General features: G+C 40.9%; 1 protein-coding gene across 3 annotated transcripts in view; it reads right to left on the bottom strand.

Moving 5' to 3' along the window:
- MTDH (metadherin) overlaps positions 1-15,247 on the bottom strand; it is a 59,368-nt gene extending 44,121 nt beyond the window's left edge. Inside the window, exons 1-2 of one of the 3 annotated variants that reach the window (XM_032315544.1) lie at positions 14,380-15,247; positions 1,317-1,418 (exon numbers count right to left, since the gene is read on the bottom strand). In XM_032315544.1, coding sequence (XP_032171435.1) covers positions 1,317-1,418; positions 14,380-14,760 — 483 coding nt within the window. In that variant the 5' untranslated portion in view covers positions 14,761-15,247. The remainder of the gene's footprint in view (positions 1-1,316; positions 1,419-14,379) is intronic. The other 2 variants (XM_032315546.1, XM_032315545.1) reach the window with 2 other exon arrangements.
- Positions 15,248-18,623: the final 3,376 nt, after the last annotated feature.

Raw genomic sequence — 18,623 nt, 5'->3', positions numbered from 1 at the left:
AGTCACTATATGATTCATTAATCAGAAATGGATGGTAATTCATCTATCATTCTAACTACAAATTTTTCAGGGTAATTCAGGAACTAGAAGCAAGAACAAGCATAAAATGCTCACTAGTAGAGAGAAAACCCAGAAATAAAGAAACTTTAGATGGAAGAAGTATAAATCCATATTAGACATATGAACTACTCATCCTGTAAATTCACAATCCTGAAACTGTATCCTTATTTGCTAATATAAGTCACTTACTATTTATTTTTCGGCCAAAGGCAAAATCAGGCACAAATTTAACTCTTTTCTACAAATATCCTTCATTTTAAGCCATCCTACGTGCAGCTATCTTGGCCCTAGACCAATTGTATCGGATTAAAGGGGAGAATTGATATTGCCAGTTTTTTAGACATTTTGAAACTGCAAGCATGAAGAAACTGTAGCAACCATTTCATACTACTATTCTATAGGACTGGAATGTTGCATGCTAATTCCTAGAAACCATTTACCTACCTCTGATTATTTTTTGTTTTGTCTTTCTTGAAAAGGAGTATGCATGTGTAGGGTTTTAAAAGGGAAAGGGGGTGGGCAAGTAATTAATATACCAAAAGGACTTAAATCAAAGTTCCTCCCCCATAGCAGAACAACCCACTGTTAACAGTTTTTTATATTTTGCCTACTTGCAAACTAAACTGAGTCAAATAAAAACTGGGTCAGTTCTAACACTGAAAACTGAAAACTGAATAAAATCCCAGGAATGTACCATTTATGGGGTATGATAGGTTATCTTATTTGAAAACTTAAGAGTGCACATCTAAACCTTTTACTAAGTATAATAATAATGAATATGGAACATTCTCTTTTGTTAAACAAAGTCAAACTGCCTAATAAGAATTGTATCTCCATCAGAACAGAAATTTGTTTCAACCCTTAACACCACAGAACATTTTGGTAAGCTCTTCATGTTAGAAGTGCACTGTTAAGAAAGATAACGCAATTTGGTTTTCAAATAAGAGGAATGTTACATACCTGGAATACTTACTCATAAAAGATGTTCAACACATGAGTAAATTATTTTGGCAAAATGAATTTAATAATGCCACAGTATTATTAAAATACTTGGTGATATCCTTCCTTTTAAAAGTAAAAAAATAAAACAACTTACTTAGACCTGTGCCACCTATCTGCTATGACAAATTCAGATTTTCAGTTGTCCTTAAATGGGGAGTATATGTACACTTTAGTGAAACAGAAAATCATCATTTTTATATGTTACTCTCTTTATTAAGAGCTTTGCATATAATTTCATATGTTCTCAAGCTTACCTTTTCATTTTTCTTATCTGCCTCTAAGGGCTGCTTTGTTGTAATACTTCGAGGAGTTCGGACAACTTCCTCGTCAGCCACTTCAACAGTCCGTCCATTAGGCTGCACAGGCAACAGAAAGAATCTTGTTATCAAACTACTCGATAGGTCAAACCAAAGATTTATACTCAGGAAACAGAATATACTACAATCAAATTCTACCCTGACCCAAATCTAAAAGGTTTCTGTATAGGCATGTTATGTAAGACCTGGCCTACTGTTCATAGTAACTGTGTTTCATAATAGAATTAATAATGAACCTACAAACAAAACTCTGTACCACAATATATTTTCTGTCCAACTAAAAATAATGGACTGAAAGCAGGAAAACAGGGGACTAACCTGCACTTGCACTCTGCCAATTAGTTATGTCATCTCCGAATGTTTCAGTCATTGTCTTTGAATCTTATTTCTACATATATAGAATGACAGATCTGATCTACTCAATATTCGGCACACTTTGTCAGTAAAGGAACAGGAAATATTTTAGGCTTGGTGGGCCATACTGTCTCTGCCGCAACTACAAAACTCTGCTACTGTAGTACAAAGGCAGACATAGATGAATAAATGAATGAGTTTGGCTGTGTTCCAATAAAGCTTTATTTACAAAACACAGGTAGAGGGCCAGATCTGGTCCATGGACCATAGTTTGTTGGCCTCTGTATTAGATTATCTCTAATGTCCCTTGTAATTCTAATTACTGTAATTATCTAATGGACCTACTGTTCTGGGGTTAAGAAATTTACCAGTCCACCCCTACAGCTTAAGAAAGGCTACCTCAACTTTGACACTCCTCTAAAATAATGATAGTTCTTACAGGTGTCCATGAATAAGATTAAGTCTGTGAATTCCAAATCTGGCTTTTAATTAGAGTCACTCATTTTGTGGTTAAACCCCACCTACCCCCCCAAAAAACATTTCTGAGCTCTATCACCAGAAATGTATTTAGAATGGAGTCGAGGTATCTGTATTCTAACCTCTTCTTTATGGATCCTACTACTACTTTTTACTTGGCTAGTCCCCTCATATTCCAACAGTGAGTTAGTAAATCAATATACATTCGTTTCAGTTGTCTTATTTCCCATTCTTACAGAACAGACTTCCACCAACCAGATTACTCACTATAGCCAAGCCAAACTCAAGAAAACAACACAAATGTTCAATTTTCTACAACTTGACTTTCCCTGAGTTTGTTCAAAATTATCAGGGACATACAGTTAGAGAGAGACCATTAATATTCTAAAACCCAATTTGTAGGCTTCCCAAAGATTTATGGCAGAAAAACCGAAACAAAAGCTGTCTTTTAGCTGATGAAATTTCCAATTAATCCCAATTTAATCAGCTGGCTCTTAAGCAACTTATTGAAGTCAGATGCCAAAACCAGGTCTCCTCATTCTTCATTCAGTTTTCTTTCTCCTGTGCTGTTTTGTCACTTTCCTGCTGCTTCCTCTAATCCGCCTTCCTGTGTATGTATATGTGTATGTTTGGGGTGGAGGGGCAGGGGTACTACAAAGAGAAAGGTAAGAAAATCCTGAAAGGAATTTGGACTTAGAGCGGGCACCTGGGTGGCTCAGTGGGTTAAAGCTTCTATCTTCAGCTCACGTCATGATCCCAGGGTCCAGTCATGATCCCAGGGTCCATCGGGCTCTCTGCTCAGCAGGGAGCCTGCTTCCCCTCTCTTCTCTCTGCCTGCCTCTCTGCCTACTTGTGATTTCTGTATGTCAAATAAATAAATAAAATCTTAAAAACAACACCAACAACAGGAATATAAAACTATTTCTACTTTCTTTCTTTCTTTTTTTTTTTTAAAGTTTTTTATTTATTCATTTGACAGACAGAGATCACAGGTAGGCAGAGAGGCAGGCAGAGAGAGAGAGGAGGAAGCAGGCTCCCTGCCGAGCAGAGAGCCCAATGCGGGGCTCGATCCCAGCATCCTGGGATCTTGACCTGAGCTGAAGGCAAAGGCTTTAACCCACTGAGCCACCCAGGCGCCCCTTATTTTTACTTTCTAATATCACCATCTTACCTGTCAATTCTCATATGCTAGTTCTTAGTTCTATTCTCTTTAGCCAGACCTTTTCTGATTTCCCATGGTTGGCTTTACCTTTCTATACAAGCCTTAGGCCACCTGAGCCATCTTGCAGCTCCAACTCCAGTTTCCCACCTCTAACTGGCAGCTCGCAAGCTTACATTTCTTTTCTTTCTTTCTTTTTTTTTTTTTTTTAAAGATTTTATTTATTTATTTGACAGACAGAGATCACAAGTAGGCAGAGAGGCAGGCAGAGAGGGAGAGGAGGAAGCAGGCTCTCACTAAGCAGAGAGCCCGATGCGGGGCTTGATCCCAGGACCCTGAGATCATGACCTGCGCTGAAGGCAGAGGCTTAACCCTCTGAGCCACCCAGGCACCCCTCTGAGCCACCCAGGCACCCCGCAAGCTTACATTTCTAAACACTTCACTTAGCTAATCCCTCCAGGAAACTTTCCATCAAAGTCACTCAGACAGCACTTCCATTTTACTCATGTAAATGACTATACTAACTCATTTTAGCTTATCTACTAACTGCTAAAAGGTGAGAAATTAAGTGATTAAAAATACCTAAAAAGTTCAATGCAATTGCTTTGAGATCAACTGCAAACATTGCTGATACAGCTTCCCAAATGAAAGATGAAACAACCTTTTCTCTTAACTAGGAAGTCTGAAGTCCTTTGTCAGTGACTTACAAAGGGAACACTCAGTTTCCATTTCATAGATTCTGAAATGACCGCCATGCAGAGATGTTGGTCCCACATGGCAGACCTGTGCCAATTTTACTTCCTTCTCTGCAACAGAATAAACTTAAGCAATGGCTGTGACTGTAGCTGTTCCTCTGTCTATGCAGATTTCCCAATGTTACACTAATCCTCGGGCTTTAAATCGCTCTCGCTACTACCAGGAGCAACAACCCCCCCAAAAAGCCTGATATTATGAAACAATAAGCCTCCTTTCCCAAGAATAGAGTCAAAGAGCTCTTGGGCAGCAGGAGAAAAGGATACACTATGGTGGCTATGCCTCTTCTACGCATCAGAAACACTAATCTGTCCTCTTACTCCACTAGCTGGAGAAGGCCGCATCCTGGAAAATCATTAACCATATTTAAATCAGCAAATCCAGTAATGGAAGCATATCACGTAAATCTGCTCACATGAAAAATAACTAACTGCAAACCAACACTTTAAATACAACCTGACTGCCAATCTGGGTTTTACACAAAAGTATTATCTTCTCTCATCGCGAAGCCTTAATATATATGGTGTGTTTCCACAGATTAGCAACTACATGGGCCTCTTATTGCATGCTAGTATAAAATTTTCTGGAACACTCTGAGGGTTCCTTCCAGGGCCAACCAAGGTTAATTTCATATATAGCATACAATCTATATTTTAAATTAGACAAGAGCATCCTCCAAATCTAAAGAAAATCAACCAGTAACAGAAGAATGACATAATCATTTCGTACACGGATAAACTCCGTGTAGGCATCGCTGTGTCTGTCTTATTATTATATATTCCCCAACTCCCACGCCAGATTCTTTCAAAAAGAACATTGTGTATGTGTGTGTGTTGGGAAGGGTGGGGATAAACCAGAATGAAAATACCTAGCTGACAAGAAAATAAAATGCAGAAGGGGGACACATAGAGGAATAGGGTCTCTTATTTAATAATGTCTGATATAAAGGAAAGAAAATTCTTCATGTCAGTCAACCTTCAAATTATTAAGTCCATACAATTCCATAAACGTTTATTAAGTACTTAAGTACCAGGCACTGGGCTAGGGACCTCAGGAACAAGGACAAATGAAAGGAATTTGCCCTCCAAGCATGTTGAAGTTCAGAATAAGAAGATATGCTGAACAGACATCTACGCCATTTGAGCAGCCTGCACATATTTGTGGAACTGATTCTAAATTGCAAAAGAATCTACCTCTAAGATAAGCATATATGAAGTCTAACATTTGACTTTTAAAATGAAATCATTTAGAATCCCATTTTCACTTAGCTATGTAAATTTTATTTCTAGACATAAAATATAAAAACCATGACTTCACATTACTTGGAAATGCCTTAAGTTTAGAAACTAGAAGGGTAGTCTACCAACTACACAAAAAGAAAAAAAAAAAAGGAATATGAAAAGACCATGGGCTTTGGAACTGGACAAAACTGGGATCAAGACTCAATCTCTGCTTTTACTCCTTGTGGTTATAAGCATTTTCCTTGACTTAACACTGGATTTCATCATCTGTAATATTAAAAAAAAAAAAAAAAAGTAGGTACTTGTCTTATACAAGTTTCTTATTAAAATGACAATAAAGGAGAGAACACGGCTATGATGGCTCAAATCCCCATCCCCATGTTCTAGCATTCAGGTCACTTTTCAAACCAGTGAGCTCAAAATAAATGTTAGGTCTTGGTGGTTAAGAGGGCCAACAAACAGTACACGTGTTCAGTACTCCAGACACAAATTCTTTTGGGAAGTTAACAGAATACAAATGATAAGTAAATGTATCCTCTCAGAGGTCAGAAATAGTCCAGACTTGCTCTAGAGACAGCAATGTAATATTATCTTTCTTTAAAAAAATCCGAGAAACTGCTTATAGTTTCACCATTTTCTAAGAAAAGAAAATTGTATCATATTCACTTATGTTCATTAACTCAACATCCAGTAAGTGAACACAGTAGAGTAATATGTAGAACCCTTAAAACCTTGAAACAAAGGTAAGTGAGGCCCAAAAGCTGCCTTCAAAAAGCTTAGAACCTAACAAAGGAAGAAGGTAACATCACATATTAAAATACAAGACAAAAGGTGGGGCGCCTGGGTGGCTCAGTAGGTTAAAGCCTCTGCCTTCGGCTCGGGTCATGATCCCGGGGTGCTGGGATCGAGCCCCGCATCGGGCTCTCTGCTCAGCAGGGAGCCTGCTTCCTCCTCCTCTCTCTCTCTGCCTGCCTCTCTGTCTACTTGTGATCTCTGTCTGCCAAATAAATAAATAAAATCTTAAAAAAAAATAAATAAAATACAAGACAAAAGGTATACTCTACCCGCTTCTCCCTACCTCTCTAACCCCACCCATTAAAGGCAAACAGTATGGGTTTTGAAGGCAAGCCGAAACCAGAGTTGAATTCTCAAATGCGTACCACCCTAGAGAAGTTACTACTTCACTGGAATTTCAATTTTCTTGGCTTAAAGTTATACTGAACATACAAGAAGCACAAGTGTATATATTACACCCTTCCTAAAGAAGATAAAAGGCAAGATGTTACAGAAATTCAAGGTGTATCATCTTTAGCTGACAGATTAGACTAGAATATAGCCTGACAATAACTGGCAATTTCCAAGTATGTGCCATGTGCCAAGTACCTTGCCAGATGCTTTATACACATCGACTTATCTGATGAACAAGACCTTGCCTCAGTCAGTTTTAGTCTGAAGAGTTCTGATAGAAATTCATGATAGAACAATTCCTTGTCATTTACTTGAAAGCACGAATTTTGTGTCTTTCCTCTGCCTAATGTGAATGTATCAATCACATACACTAAATACACAATAAACTACAGCTTCAGTCATAGTAACTTACGAAATTATTTTTAAATTCAACTCCAGGGCGCCTGGGTGGCTCAGTGGGTTAAGCCTTTGCCTTCGGCTCAGGTCATGGTCTCAGGGTCCTGGGATCCAGTCCCGCATCGGGCTCTCTGCTTGGCAGGGAGCCTGCTTCCTCCTTTCTCTCTGCCTGCCTCTCTGACTACTTGTGATCTCTCTCTGTCAAATAAATAAATAAAATCTTAAATAAATAAATAAATTCAACTCCAATTTTAAACTCTTAATAACTGAGAGAACAATTTTACAAACACGGCCTATAATTCAAATTTGCAAAATCTTGCTGTATATCCTGAGATATTTCCTTTAGTGGTAAAGATTCTTTTTGCCTTCTAAGCAGCTAGCCAAAGACTCAACTCTTTTCAGGAATTCCAGATTACCTGTTGACTGCATCAGGAATGCTCAGAGCTACTTTCACAGGATAGAGAGATGACTCTCCATACCTATCACCTGGCCAAATTATACTAAGAGGATTTCTGAAGAATTCAATACAGTATTACTGGTTTCTAAGGTTTGACTTCTGATGGGTACTGAGGTAAGAACTATACATGATACAGCAGAGACACAGCCATGTACTTTCTCAGAGCTTGCTGGATGCCCTCTGGAATACTGGCATTCTGTGGCATAGTTTGAAAACGACTAGCATAGCTGAAGAGAAAAAAGTAAACTTTAAAACTGGTCAAATAACACCAATTCCTTATTTAGAGTTCTTGAGTTTGCCTGAATAATAATAATTTAAAGATACCATCAAAGCTTTCATGAACTTGAGAAGTACGGCATCAATCAGTAATGTCCAAATGCAAAAGAAACCCCAAGTGTTCAGAGGGTTTACTGCTGCTCTCGGTATCTAAGATAAGCAGAACTATTAAAGGTCTTTTCTACTAGGCCTCTGGCAGGATAAAATGACAAGATGAAAAAGCCCTGTCATACAACCAAGCAAATGGAGCCAAAATCTGGAGCTTCGGTAAAAGTCGTTACAATTTTCAGTACAAACTTCTGATTCTAAAAGTAAATTTTAAAAGAAATACATAGAGTTGTAATTCACTGGGGAAACTGGATTTGTTCTCTGAATGCAAACATGCTAGGAAAACCTGAGAGGTACAGCAGAAATAACAGTTGAGTTTGTAGACTAACAATCAGGATACTGTTTAGCTTTTGAAACTCCTTTGCTCTATCACCTTGAATAAGTTATTTAATCTTTATGAATCTCAAGATTCCTTTTCCTACAATAGGGAATATTTGTTTTAACTATGACTCAAAATTTATTTCATTGAATGATTATTTTTATTTACTCATTTTCAAATGACTGTTCTTTTAGTATTTAGAACTAAGGGGACTAGTGAACAGAGGTAAGAAGAAAATCCTATAATGTAGGTGGCAAGTGACATAATTTACCTTTACTAATACCTGGGGATTGATATAGAAAAACCACTACTTAAGAATAAAAAAAAGTTGGGACGCCTGGGTGGCTCAGTTGGTTAAGCAGCTGCCTTCGGCTCAGGTCATGATCCCAGCGTCCTGGGATCGAGTCCCACATCGGGCTCCTTGCTCCGCAGGGAGCCTGCTTCTCCCTCTGACTCTGCCTTCCACTCTGTCTGCCTGTGCTCGCTCTCACTCTCTCTCTCTCTCTTACAAATAAATAAATAAAATCTTTAAAAAAAAGAATAAAAAAAAGTTGGGGCGCCTGGGTGGCTCAGTGGGTTAAAGCCTCTGCCTTCGGCTCAGGTCATGATCTCAGGGTCCTGGGATCCAGCCCTGCATTGGGCTCTCTGCTCGGCAGGGAGCCTGCTTCCTCCTCTCTCTGCCTACTTGTGATCTGTCTCTGCCAAAGAAATAAATAAAATCTTAAAAAAAAAAAAAAAAGAATAAAAAAAAGTAATTCTGTTGGAGTATCTTAAAAGATTAATTTATTTAGCTAAATAAACTATCCAATTAAACTGTGAGATATCATTATAGTTACTCTGTTCAGAACTCAGTTCAACAAATAATTATTAAAGGCTCTTACATGTGCTGGGCACTGTTTGCCACTGCATTTCGAGGCCAGCGAGGCTTTCCCCACTGGAGGCAGAGGATCCCCCCCCAAAAATTACTGGATGAGTAAATAATAAGCAAACTGTGATACTTACAATTAAAAAAATACCCACATATCAAAAATTGAGACAGAAAATAGAATGGGATGCCTATGTCAAATAGGGTGATCAGAAAATGATTATCTAGGAAGGTGCGTTTTAAGGTAGAATCTACGGGCTGATTAGAATAGTGGGGGAAAAGATTACTCCAGAAGTGTTAATAATAGTTCACATACAGGCACTGGGTTGTGAAGGAATTTGCGGAACTGAAAAAAGATCACTATAGCTAGAGGTAATAATGAGAGGAAATTAACTCAAAATCAACTTAGAAAGAAACGCAGGTGCTGGGCCACATATGAAAGAAGTTGAGGTTTAAAATGCAAAAGCCCTTGAAGTGTTGGTTTTAGACAAGTGTTGTGTTGGCTTTAGGATTGGAGGCAGCCTGCAGAAGCTATTGCTACAAAAGTGAGCTAAGGAGCCAGACAACAGAACTGAGAGTAAGTAGTCAGACTGAATACACATCTTAGGTGATAAAGTGGATGGTATTTGCTCAAAGATTAGACATAAGGTAGGGAAGATACAAGGTGAGAGAAAGGGAAGAATCGAGAATGATTCTTAGATTTGGGACTTGAATAACTGAATGGGTGGTACTCATTTACCATTTATAGAAATGAGGAAGACCCGGAGAAAGCAAGGAATCATGAATTCTTTTGGAGATGTTAAAATTTGAGACAAATGCCAGATTTCCAACTGGAGAAGTCAAGCAGATACCTAGATATGAGGAGGTGAAAGGAAGGGTCCAATTACAGATACAGACTAGTACAAAGTTGATCCCCATTATTCAGGGATTCCTTATTGGCAAGTTCACCTACTCACTAAAATTAATTTCTAATCCCAAAATCAATTTTGCTTCCCTGATCACTCATGGATGTTGCACAGAGCTGGGGAAAAAATCTCAGTTGCCCTACAGGTACATTCCTAGGCAATGCTCTGTTGTCTTTAGATATCATAATAAAATACAAAATAGATATATAAAAAAGAGAGACTAACTCTACCTGGGGAGCTAGAGAAGGCTTTATAGTGGAGAGAAAACCACAGCTAGGCCTTCCTTGAAAGATAGGTTGAAACTTTACAGATACAGAAAGACAGACCTTCTAATGGAACAAAATAGTATGAATAAAGAGATAAGGCAGCCTAGCTAATGGTAATGCATTTGGGATAATGGTTAAGAGATAAATCTAAGATGGGGTTACATCATGGCCACCTCATAGATTGGATTTTACTCAACATGTGATGGGGAAACAACTGACAAGGTGTGAACATGAAAGTCATGATCAGAGCTAGGCTTTAAAAGATTTAACTAGCAGGAGTGGGTAGAAAGGAAAGGCAACAAAGAGACAGGAAGCAGGAAAACCAGTTAGGATGCTGTTAGTATAGTCGAAGCAAAAGGTAATGAATTCCAAAAGTAGGGCAATGGCAATGAAACTGGAACAGAAGTAAGAACTACAAAAGACACGGCATACTATTAGAATGATTTATTGGCTGTAGAATGATGGACCTCACAAAATTTCAGTCTGAAGAAGCAAACACAGCCATCATCCACTGTAAAAATAAAAAGATGGCTCAGATGGCTGTTTACCAGGCATAAAGAATGGGAATGAGTTGTATAAATACACTGGCAGGACATCTTACTACTTCATGCATTCCGTAATTATTTATTGAGTGTCAAGCACCATGCAAGGTTACACAGCAGCAAACAAGACAAAACACTGTTCATTGAGTTTACTGATATCAACAACTGCACTACGGCAAATCTTTATGAGAAATCCTACACTAATATAAAAATAACCTTTTCACTGAAATAAATTTTTATTGAAGTTGATCCTGGGTTATAGGCTTCCAGTTGAAATTCAAAACAATGATTGTTAAAGACCAGTTATCTGAGATCTCATATCTATCTAAAGCACTGCTCAGAGTAAGTCAAGTTAAAAACATTTACTGAGTGCCTATTTAATACTCACACTGTACTACATGTCATGGAATCTACATAACAATAATTTCCAAAAATCTCAAGCAATAAGCCCAGAGAAAAGTGCCACTCCCTCCACTTTAAATAGGGAAATAAACTGCATTCATACCTTAAAAAAACCTATGCCAAGGCATTATTAGGGGACAAAAAACAAAGTGATATAAAAATGTAAAAAAGTCTTTATAGGGATATTAAAGAGCTAAATAATACCTATTCTACAGATGAAAATAAGTTATTAGAAACAAATTTTAAAAACTTGACTTGCAAAATTTAAAATGGCTTCAGAGAGAACTAAAAATCATGGGATAAAATGATGAACATAAAATATTTAAGTATATATGTAATATCCTTTCACAAACCCATAGTAGTTTAGTTGGATCAGAGTAAGGTATATCCTAAAGTGTGTATCAGAATGATGTAGTAATGAAGAGACGGATTATAAGATTAAACACGATTCCACTTAGAAACCTCTCCTCCTCTGTGGATCTTATGATCCTACACCAATGAATGACTTTTAAACTAACAGCAAGGATTTACCAAGGCAGCTCATTAAAAATGCAGCTTCACTGGACTCTGTTCCAGAGATCTTGAATTGATAAGATCTTTCTGGTGCTCAGGAATCCATAAATTTTAATAAACATTCTAAGTAACTCTACTGCAAGTAGTCAGAGATAACATTTTGAGGAATTCTGCAGTATTTTAACTCAAGATTCTCAATTTATATACAAGACAAGCTAAACAGAGCAAGGTTAAATGCCTTACTTAAGTTTAGTCCCCATTCCTACCAGGCTGACAGAGTGTCTTCCTCTAATGGGCCTTTTCTGTTGCTTCAGCCTCTTCCACTACCTTGCTCCTACTCACATTCAAAGCCAGATTATATGATAAATCCGTTCACAGCATCCTGGGCCCATAATGGGTCTGCACTGTTAATTTTTTTTTAGTGTCTCTTTTTCCACAACTGGAATAAAAAGCTCCCTGGGGAGTAAGTAACTGAGCTTTTACTTTTGTATCCCCTTCACAATGAGACATATGAATATTGTATTCCTTTATACTGCCTTCGATTTGCAAGCAGTATGCTGCTTTTCTCCAAGTAAATACTTAGCACAGTGCAAAGCATTTGAGTACTGCACAAATGGATACTTTCACTTTTCAATCCCATAGAGCAGTAATTTTCTGTGGGTCATACCTTGCAATGAAATGTGAAGCCAATCTGATGGGTCACAAATATCATTAAAGAAAAACAGAATGGTTTGGTATGTGTATAGGGTAAGGGTGGAGACAGGTACTACAATGTAAAATGTGTTTCTTACTGTAAGCTGCAGTCAAAAAAAGTTTGAAAACTAGAATTCTGTTAATGTTGACAAGCTTCTCCAACACCTCTATACCATGAAGTAGGCAAAGATATTTTCTCACCCAATTAACATTCAACCATTTGATCAGTCGTCCATTCTCCACTCCCCAAAGATTAATATTAGATTTATTTATTCACTCACTTCCCCATTCCTTAACTAAAACGAAAAAGAGAAGCATTAAGTCCTAAGTTTGATCAGTCTTTTTCACAGGACAAGTTTCACAGAAGCCTGTTCCTTCTTCAGACAGGTCATCTGAATGTTATGATGCACTTCAGATGGGATCCCGGGGCACCTGTCTCTGCACTCAAGTCTATCTGAAATTCTAGACATCCTAAACAGGGCTTTGCAATGTTCACAACCTGCTTCATCCACACAGGGTTTAGGCTTACTAATGTATGTGGTTTTTTTCAAGATCACCTTCTTTGCTTATTTTGGAGCCAATTTCTCTGTGTTCACGATACATTACTTTCTGGTAACATTTGATATGCTCAACAAATTTAATTACATATGTTCCAAATCAGTTCTATTTCCTCTTCTAACTTAAAGCAGACTTCATACTGACAAAGCTGTACCTTGCCCAGATTTTGTATGTATTTTACATCCTCTTAATCAGCAGACAAAATGTGATCATTTACCTAGGTCTAATAATGCACTATGACCTGTCACTGCTCCAATACTGACTTATTCTTTGTACTGGTACCAACAATACTCTCATTGCTTTAGTTTGAACTCAAATCCCACTTCTTCCAATCCCTTCAACAGAACTGGTCTCCCACATTCCAGACCTCATTAACACCACTTGGGCTCCTACAGCACCTGTTTATGTACTACAGGCATGACTTATGAATCCGTCTCCTACACTAGTCTCCAGGATTGATTCCAACTCCTGTGTGGGTACCTCCCACTCCCCAACACAGACCACAGTGCATTTCACAAAGTATGGCCTTGGTTACATTTATTGTACTGAAAGGCAAAGAACTTAATTCAGTGTATATAAAAATGGGCTAAGGGCGGTTTCTAATCCTGCACATCCTCCAAACTCTGCTCAACTATGTTTAAAAAACAAAACAAAACTATAAAAGATATCATGGGGAAACGGCAATAAAAAAAAATAAAAGAGAAAGGCATGATAAAATGGACGTGATGCTCTCATTTCCACACGTGGTCCGGTAAATGGGTGCCTAAATCTCTCTTTCAGACTGCACCATTCTGCTCTGTCATCCCCTTTTACTCTATTTCAAAACCTGAATGCGGTTTCACACCGCTGAATGTGCCTGAGCTCTCTCTCATGGGGCCACGTACCCCAAAGTATATACGGCAACCGACTCCCTCCTGCCTTGCCTCCACCGGCCACATTCACAAGAACAGGAGTGGGCAACCATTTCCCTTAAACAGTCTAACTAAAATGGAAGCGCGTCTAGACCTGGGTACTTTTAATCCTCCGTAAGCCCCAGATTTTTTAGGTCATCGAATTTCCTCCACTGGCTACCGTCTCCATGTGACTTGACGCTGTCTTCCAGGCGCAGTCTTTGCACAACTTCCCAACACCACCTTAAGGTCCCATTACTCTCTACACACGCAGCCTACCCAGTAGGCCCCGAGAAGGGCTGGTATCTATATCCGGCCGTCCAGGTCCCCGAAAGCTGCTTGACCTCTGGGCGCTTCAATTTAAACGTACCCCCACGCCGCTAACTTCCCTCCTCGAAGCTGGTCTTCCCCACCCGTCCTACACTTCCCCAGTCTCCACGATTCCCCAGTAACGTGTCCACCGGTCACCTCCTCTGGCTAGAGAGATCAGAGTCCCAGCTCTGGACTAACCTCACTCTTTCCTTTTCCACTCCCGGCTGGGGGCGGCTGGGGCTCGGCCGGGGTCGGCCTCCCGCTCTCCCGAGGCTTTCCACGCCGGCCCCTGGCCCCTCGTCTACCGCCGCTCCACCCCTACTCACTTTGGGCTTCTCGGGCAATTTCTTCCGGTTCTTCTTCTTCTGCTCCTCGCTCCTGAGATTCTTCAACAGGGCTAGATCGTCAGGGGCCGAGGCCGGCACTGCCGCCGCCTCCTCCCGCTTGCGGGGCGGGCTCCTCCGCTTTTTCCGGGCGCCGGCGCAAGCCGCGGCCCAGCCGTAGCAGAGCAGGACGAGCAGCAGGAGCCCCAGCGCGCCGGTGCCCACCAGAATCACCCAGCCCGGGTACCGCTTCGGCTCCAGCCCCAGGTCGAGGCCCAGCTCGGTGCGCAGAAAGCCTAGGCCAACCGAAAGCATTTCCCGCAGCCGAGCCGAGCCTTCCTCGGCCTGCCGGGCCAGCTCGTCCTGCCAGCTCTGTGCAGCCATCTTCCCTCCGTCAGCGAGACTCGCAGGATGACGCCGGGGCGCACGGACGCTGTACAAGAGTCAGGGGAGGCGAAGAAGGGCCGGGCCGGACTGCCTCAGGCTGAGCGCATCGCGGCCGCCCCTCGCGCCGGAGCCGGGGATCGGCAGCTGCCGCCGCCAGGAGAGGGGGCTCCCAGGTCCCCCTAGTCAGCCTCGCTCCGCCGCCGCCAAGAGGAGGGGGGCGGCGGGAGGGAGTGTCTCCAGTGGCGGCCGCTAAGCGGCGTCTCGGCGCCAGTGCCAGGCCCCGCTGTCGTCCCTCGGCGGAACAATGGCGGCTCCGGCCGCGATCCACGCCGCGCGCGGGGATGGCCGCGGGTCACGTGGGCGCCATGGGCGGGTCGTGGGTGTCACGTGGGCCCGGGCGGGGCGCGGCGGGGCGGGAGCCGTTGGGTCGAGGGCGCGGCTCCTGCAGTTGGCGGTGACCCGTCGTGGCCTAGGGGAGGCTCGGAGCCTGGGGATCTTAGACCTGGGGCGGGAGTCTGGGAGGGGTTAACGGCAGGAAGCCTCCGCGGGGTAGCTGGTGCTTCGGCGTTAGGAGACGTGGCGCTTTGGCTGAGTCCAGGGGAGGGGCTTTCGAGGAAGTCGGGGGTGGGGGGGAGAGGGGAGAGGGTGAAGAGCGTGAAAGCGGGTCGGGCGGGTGTTTAGGTCAAAGGCGCCCTAGTAGGTGTAGGTTTTCTCCATTCTTTTTCTGGGAGTGGTGTAAATGGAGTCAGCGTTTTCTCCCTGGGTCACACGGCTAGGTTCTTCCAGAGTGGGCTTAACCGAGTATGAAGCTGGACGTTCCTCTTCCAAGCCCCAGGTTTCATTCACAAACTGGCTTTTTCTCTTCAGGGCCAACCAGCACGCCGCGTGCCTATCATTCGCTGGCCTGGCTGGGGCGGTTCGCATCAATTTCGCTCATTCACTCCTGCTCTGGGTGTTCCCCGGAATTCAAAACTTGCGAAGCCCGTGGGCGGCACTATTTTCCTACTAATTTGTAGCTTTAATGAGAAATAACAAGAGAAGCACATTGGACTGTGTTTACGCGTCCTTGTTTTATTTTAAGCTTTCATTCAAGACCACAAAAGGAGTTTGACAAAATTCTATTTTTAGAATCTGTGTTGACCATTTCTGGGTAGAGTTAGGAAGAAATGAATTGCCCTTTCGGATTTTGATTACAAAGATGATGTTTGCGGGGTGCCTTAGGGTTTCTTTCCATGTTGCTGTAAGGAAGCTGTTTAATCATTAAATAATTAGCGTGTAAACAAGTGTCTTAAGTGGACTAAATACTGTTGACCCTTGAACAACTGAGGGGTTAGGGGCACTGTCTCCTGGACAGTGGAATGTAACTTTTGACTTCCTCAAAACTTAATAGTCTATTGTTGACTGGAAGTCTTACCAAGAACAAGAACAGTCACCTAACATATTTTTGTATATGTATTGGGTATTATATTCTTACTGTAAAGTAAACTAGAGAAAAAAATGTTTAAAAAAATCTTAAGGAAAATACATTTAGGGTACTGTACCGTGTTTACTGAAAGAAATTCACGTGTTGGTGGACCCAGGCAGTTGAAACGAGTCAATTGTCAAGGGTCAATTGTACAGACTTTCTCAAAGACTAGAAAAGAGGGTAAGATCTATAAGCATCTAATACTCAAAATGTATTAAAGAGTATTTTGACCTACTTTCAGTAGTGTTGTAATGCATGTTGATTAGTGGGTGGAAGGGAGTTTTGTAAATAAACAGTAAAAACGAACTATTACTCTTGCTAAGCTTTATATAGACTTATAATTAAAGACAATGTAAGTTACAAGGCCAAAAACTTGATGATGACATTAGATCTTCTTTAGCCCTAAAAAGTTTCCAAATTCCATTTGTATTTATAAAATTAGATTTTTATGGGGCACCTGGGTGTCTCAGTGGGTTCAAGCCTCTGCCTTTGGCTCGGGTCATGATCCCAGGGTCCTGGGATGGAGCCCTGAATCAGGTTCTCTGCTCAGCAGGGAGCCTGCTTCTCTTCCTCTCTCTCTCTCTGCCTGCCTCCTCTGCCTACCTGTGATCTCTGTCAGATAAATAAATAAAAAATCTTAATTTTTTAAAAAAATTTATTTACTTGACAGACAGAGATCACAAATAGGCAGAGAGGCAGGCAGAGAGAGAGAGGAAGAGAAGCAGGCTTCCCGCTGAGCAGAGAGCCCGATGTAGGGCTCGATCCCAGAATCCTGGGATCATGACCTGAGCCGAAGGCAGAGGCTTTAACCCACTGAGCCACCCAGGCGCCCCAAAAAATCTTAAAAAAAAAAAAAAAAAGAAATTAGATTTTTAATCTCACATTTAACATTTTGTTTCCAGAGACGGGAAAAATGATTACTTTCTTAAGAAGTTCAACTGCCCATTCTAGGATAACACCTATGGATTTATGAATTAAACTATTATACAGTAGTAGTAACACAATGTGTCTGTTCCTTTGGCAGCCTAGCAAGTATTGATTATGTAAAATAATTTCACCTTTTTTTTCCTGACTGTCCCTAAAAATGCCTTTTAAAAAACCTTAAAAATATAGTAAAGTGTATTTATAATACAAATACCATTTTTCATATATAACTATATAATCATCCTTCCAAGTATTTATATATATATGTATTTATTTAAAGATTTTATTTATTTAACAGAGAGAGATCACAAGTAAGCAGAGAGACAGGCAGAGAGAGAGGGGGAAGCAGGCTCCCTGCTGAGAAGAGAGCCAGATGCCAGGACCCTGAGATCATAACCTGAGCCGAAGGCAGAGGCTTAACCCCCTGAGCCACCCAGGCGCCCCCCCCAAGTATTTATATTTTAAAAACAGAAATAAGGTCATATGCTATTTACCGTTTTGCACTTAATGTGGTCATAAACATTAATGTCCATTGATAAAGACCATTTAAAACCAGGAACACACCTGTGGTACCACAAAGTTGGGTTTATTAATTTGTGGCAGAATGATGTGTATGTAAAGCTTAAACGAAGCAATGCTTTGAAAGACTAAGCAAAGCAGGCACACTGTGTAAGGAGTTACCAGGCCTGGCCCTACTTGCATCTACTTGATGCAGAACCCTAATTCCTCAGAAATGGCAAGATTAAGGTAAGTGTGAAATGTTTTTGAAAACTCTTAACCTGAAACGTGGGTTGGAACTAAAGACTGCTTTTTCTAGGTGTCAAAGTGACTCATACAACGGAATACCACTCAGAAAGAAAAAGTAATGAATTATAAACATATGCAACAACATAGACAAATGTCAACATAATTATGCTGAGTGAAAGTAGCCAGGCCAAAAAAAAAAAAAAAAAAACATACAGTATAATTCCATTTATATAAAACTAGGAAATGCAAACTATGGTGACAGTAAATCTAGAGTTACTTGGGGAAAGGGGGAGGGAGGGATTCAAGGGGTACCAGGAAACTTCAGGGAGTTATGGATAGGTTCATTATCTTCATTGTTGTGTTGGTTATATGGCTATGTATGTATGTGAGAACTTATCAAGTTGTGTACTTTAAATATTGTAGTTTAAATTGCTACACCTCAAAAAAGCAGTTCAAAGAAGTTTTAAAAAAGTGATCTGCATGGCTCAGATTCTTATAAGAGTAGGATGTTCCGTGCTTACTGAAGGGGTTTCTTTTTTTCTTTTGTTAAGACTATTTATTTGAGAGAACACAAGTGTGGAGAGGGGTGGGGGAGAGAGAGAAGCAGGCTCCCTACTGAGCAGGGAGCCCCACATGCGGCTTCATCCTAGGACCCCAGGATGATGACCTGAGCCAAAGGCAGACATTTAACTGACCGAGCCACCCAGGCACCCCACTGAGGGAA

Source organism: Mustela erminea, chromosome 16, assembly GCF_009829155.1.
Source record: "Mustela erminea isolate mMusErm1 chromosome 16, mMusErm1.Pri, whole genome shotgun sequence".
NCBI lineage: Eukaryota > Metazoa > Chordata > Mammalia > Carnivora > Mustelidae > Mustela > Mustela erminea.
Note: the sequence above shows the minus strand (reverse complement) of the source record. Positions and strands in the feature narration are given on the sequence as shown.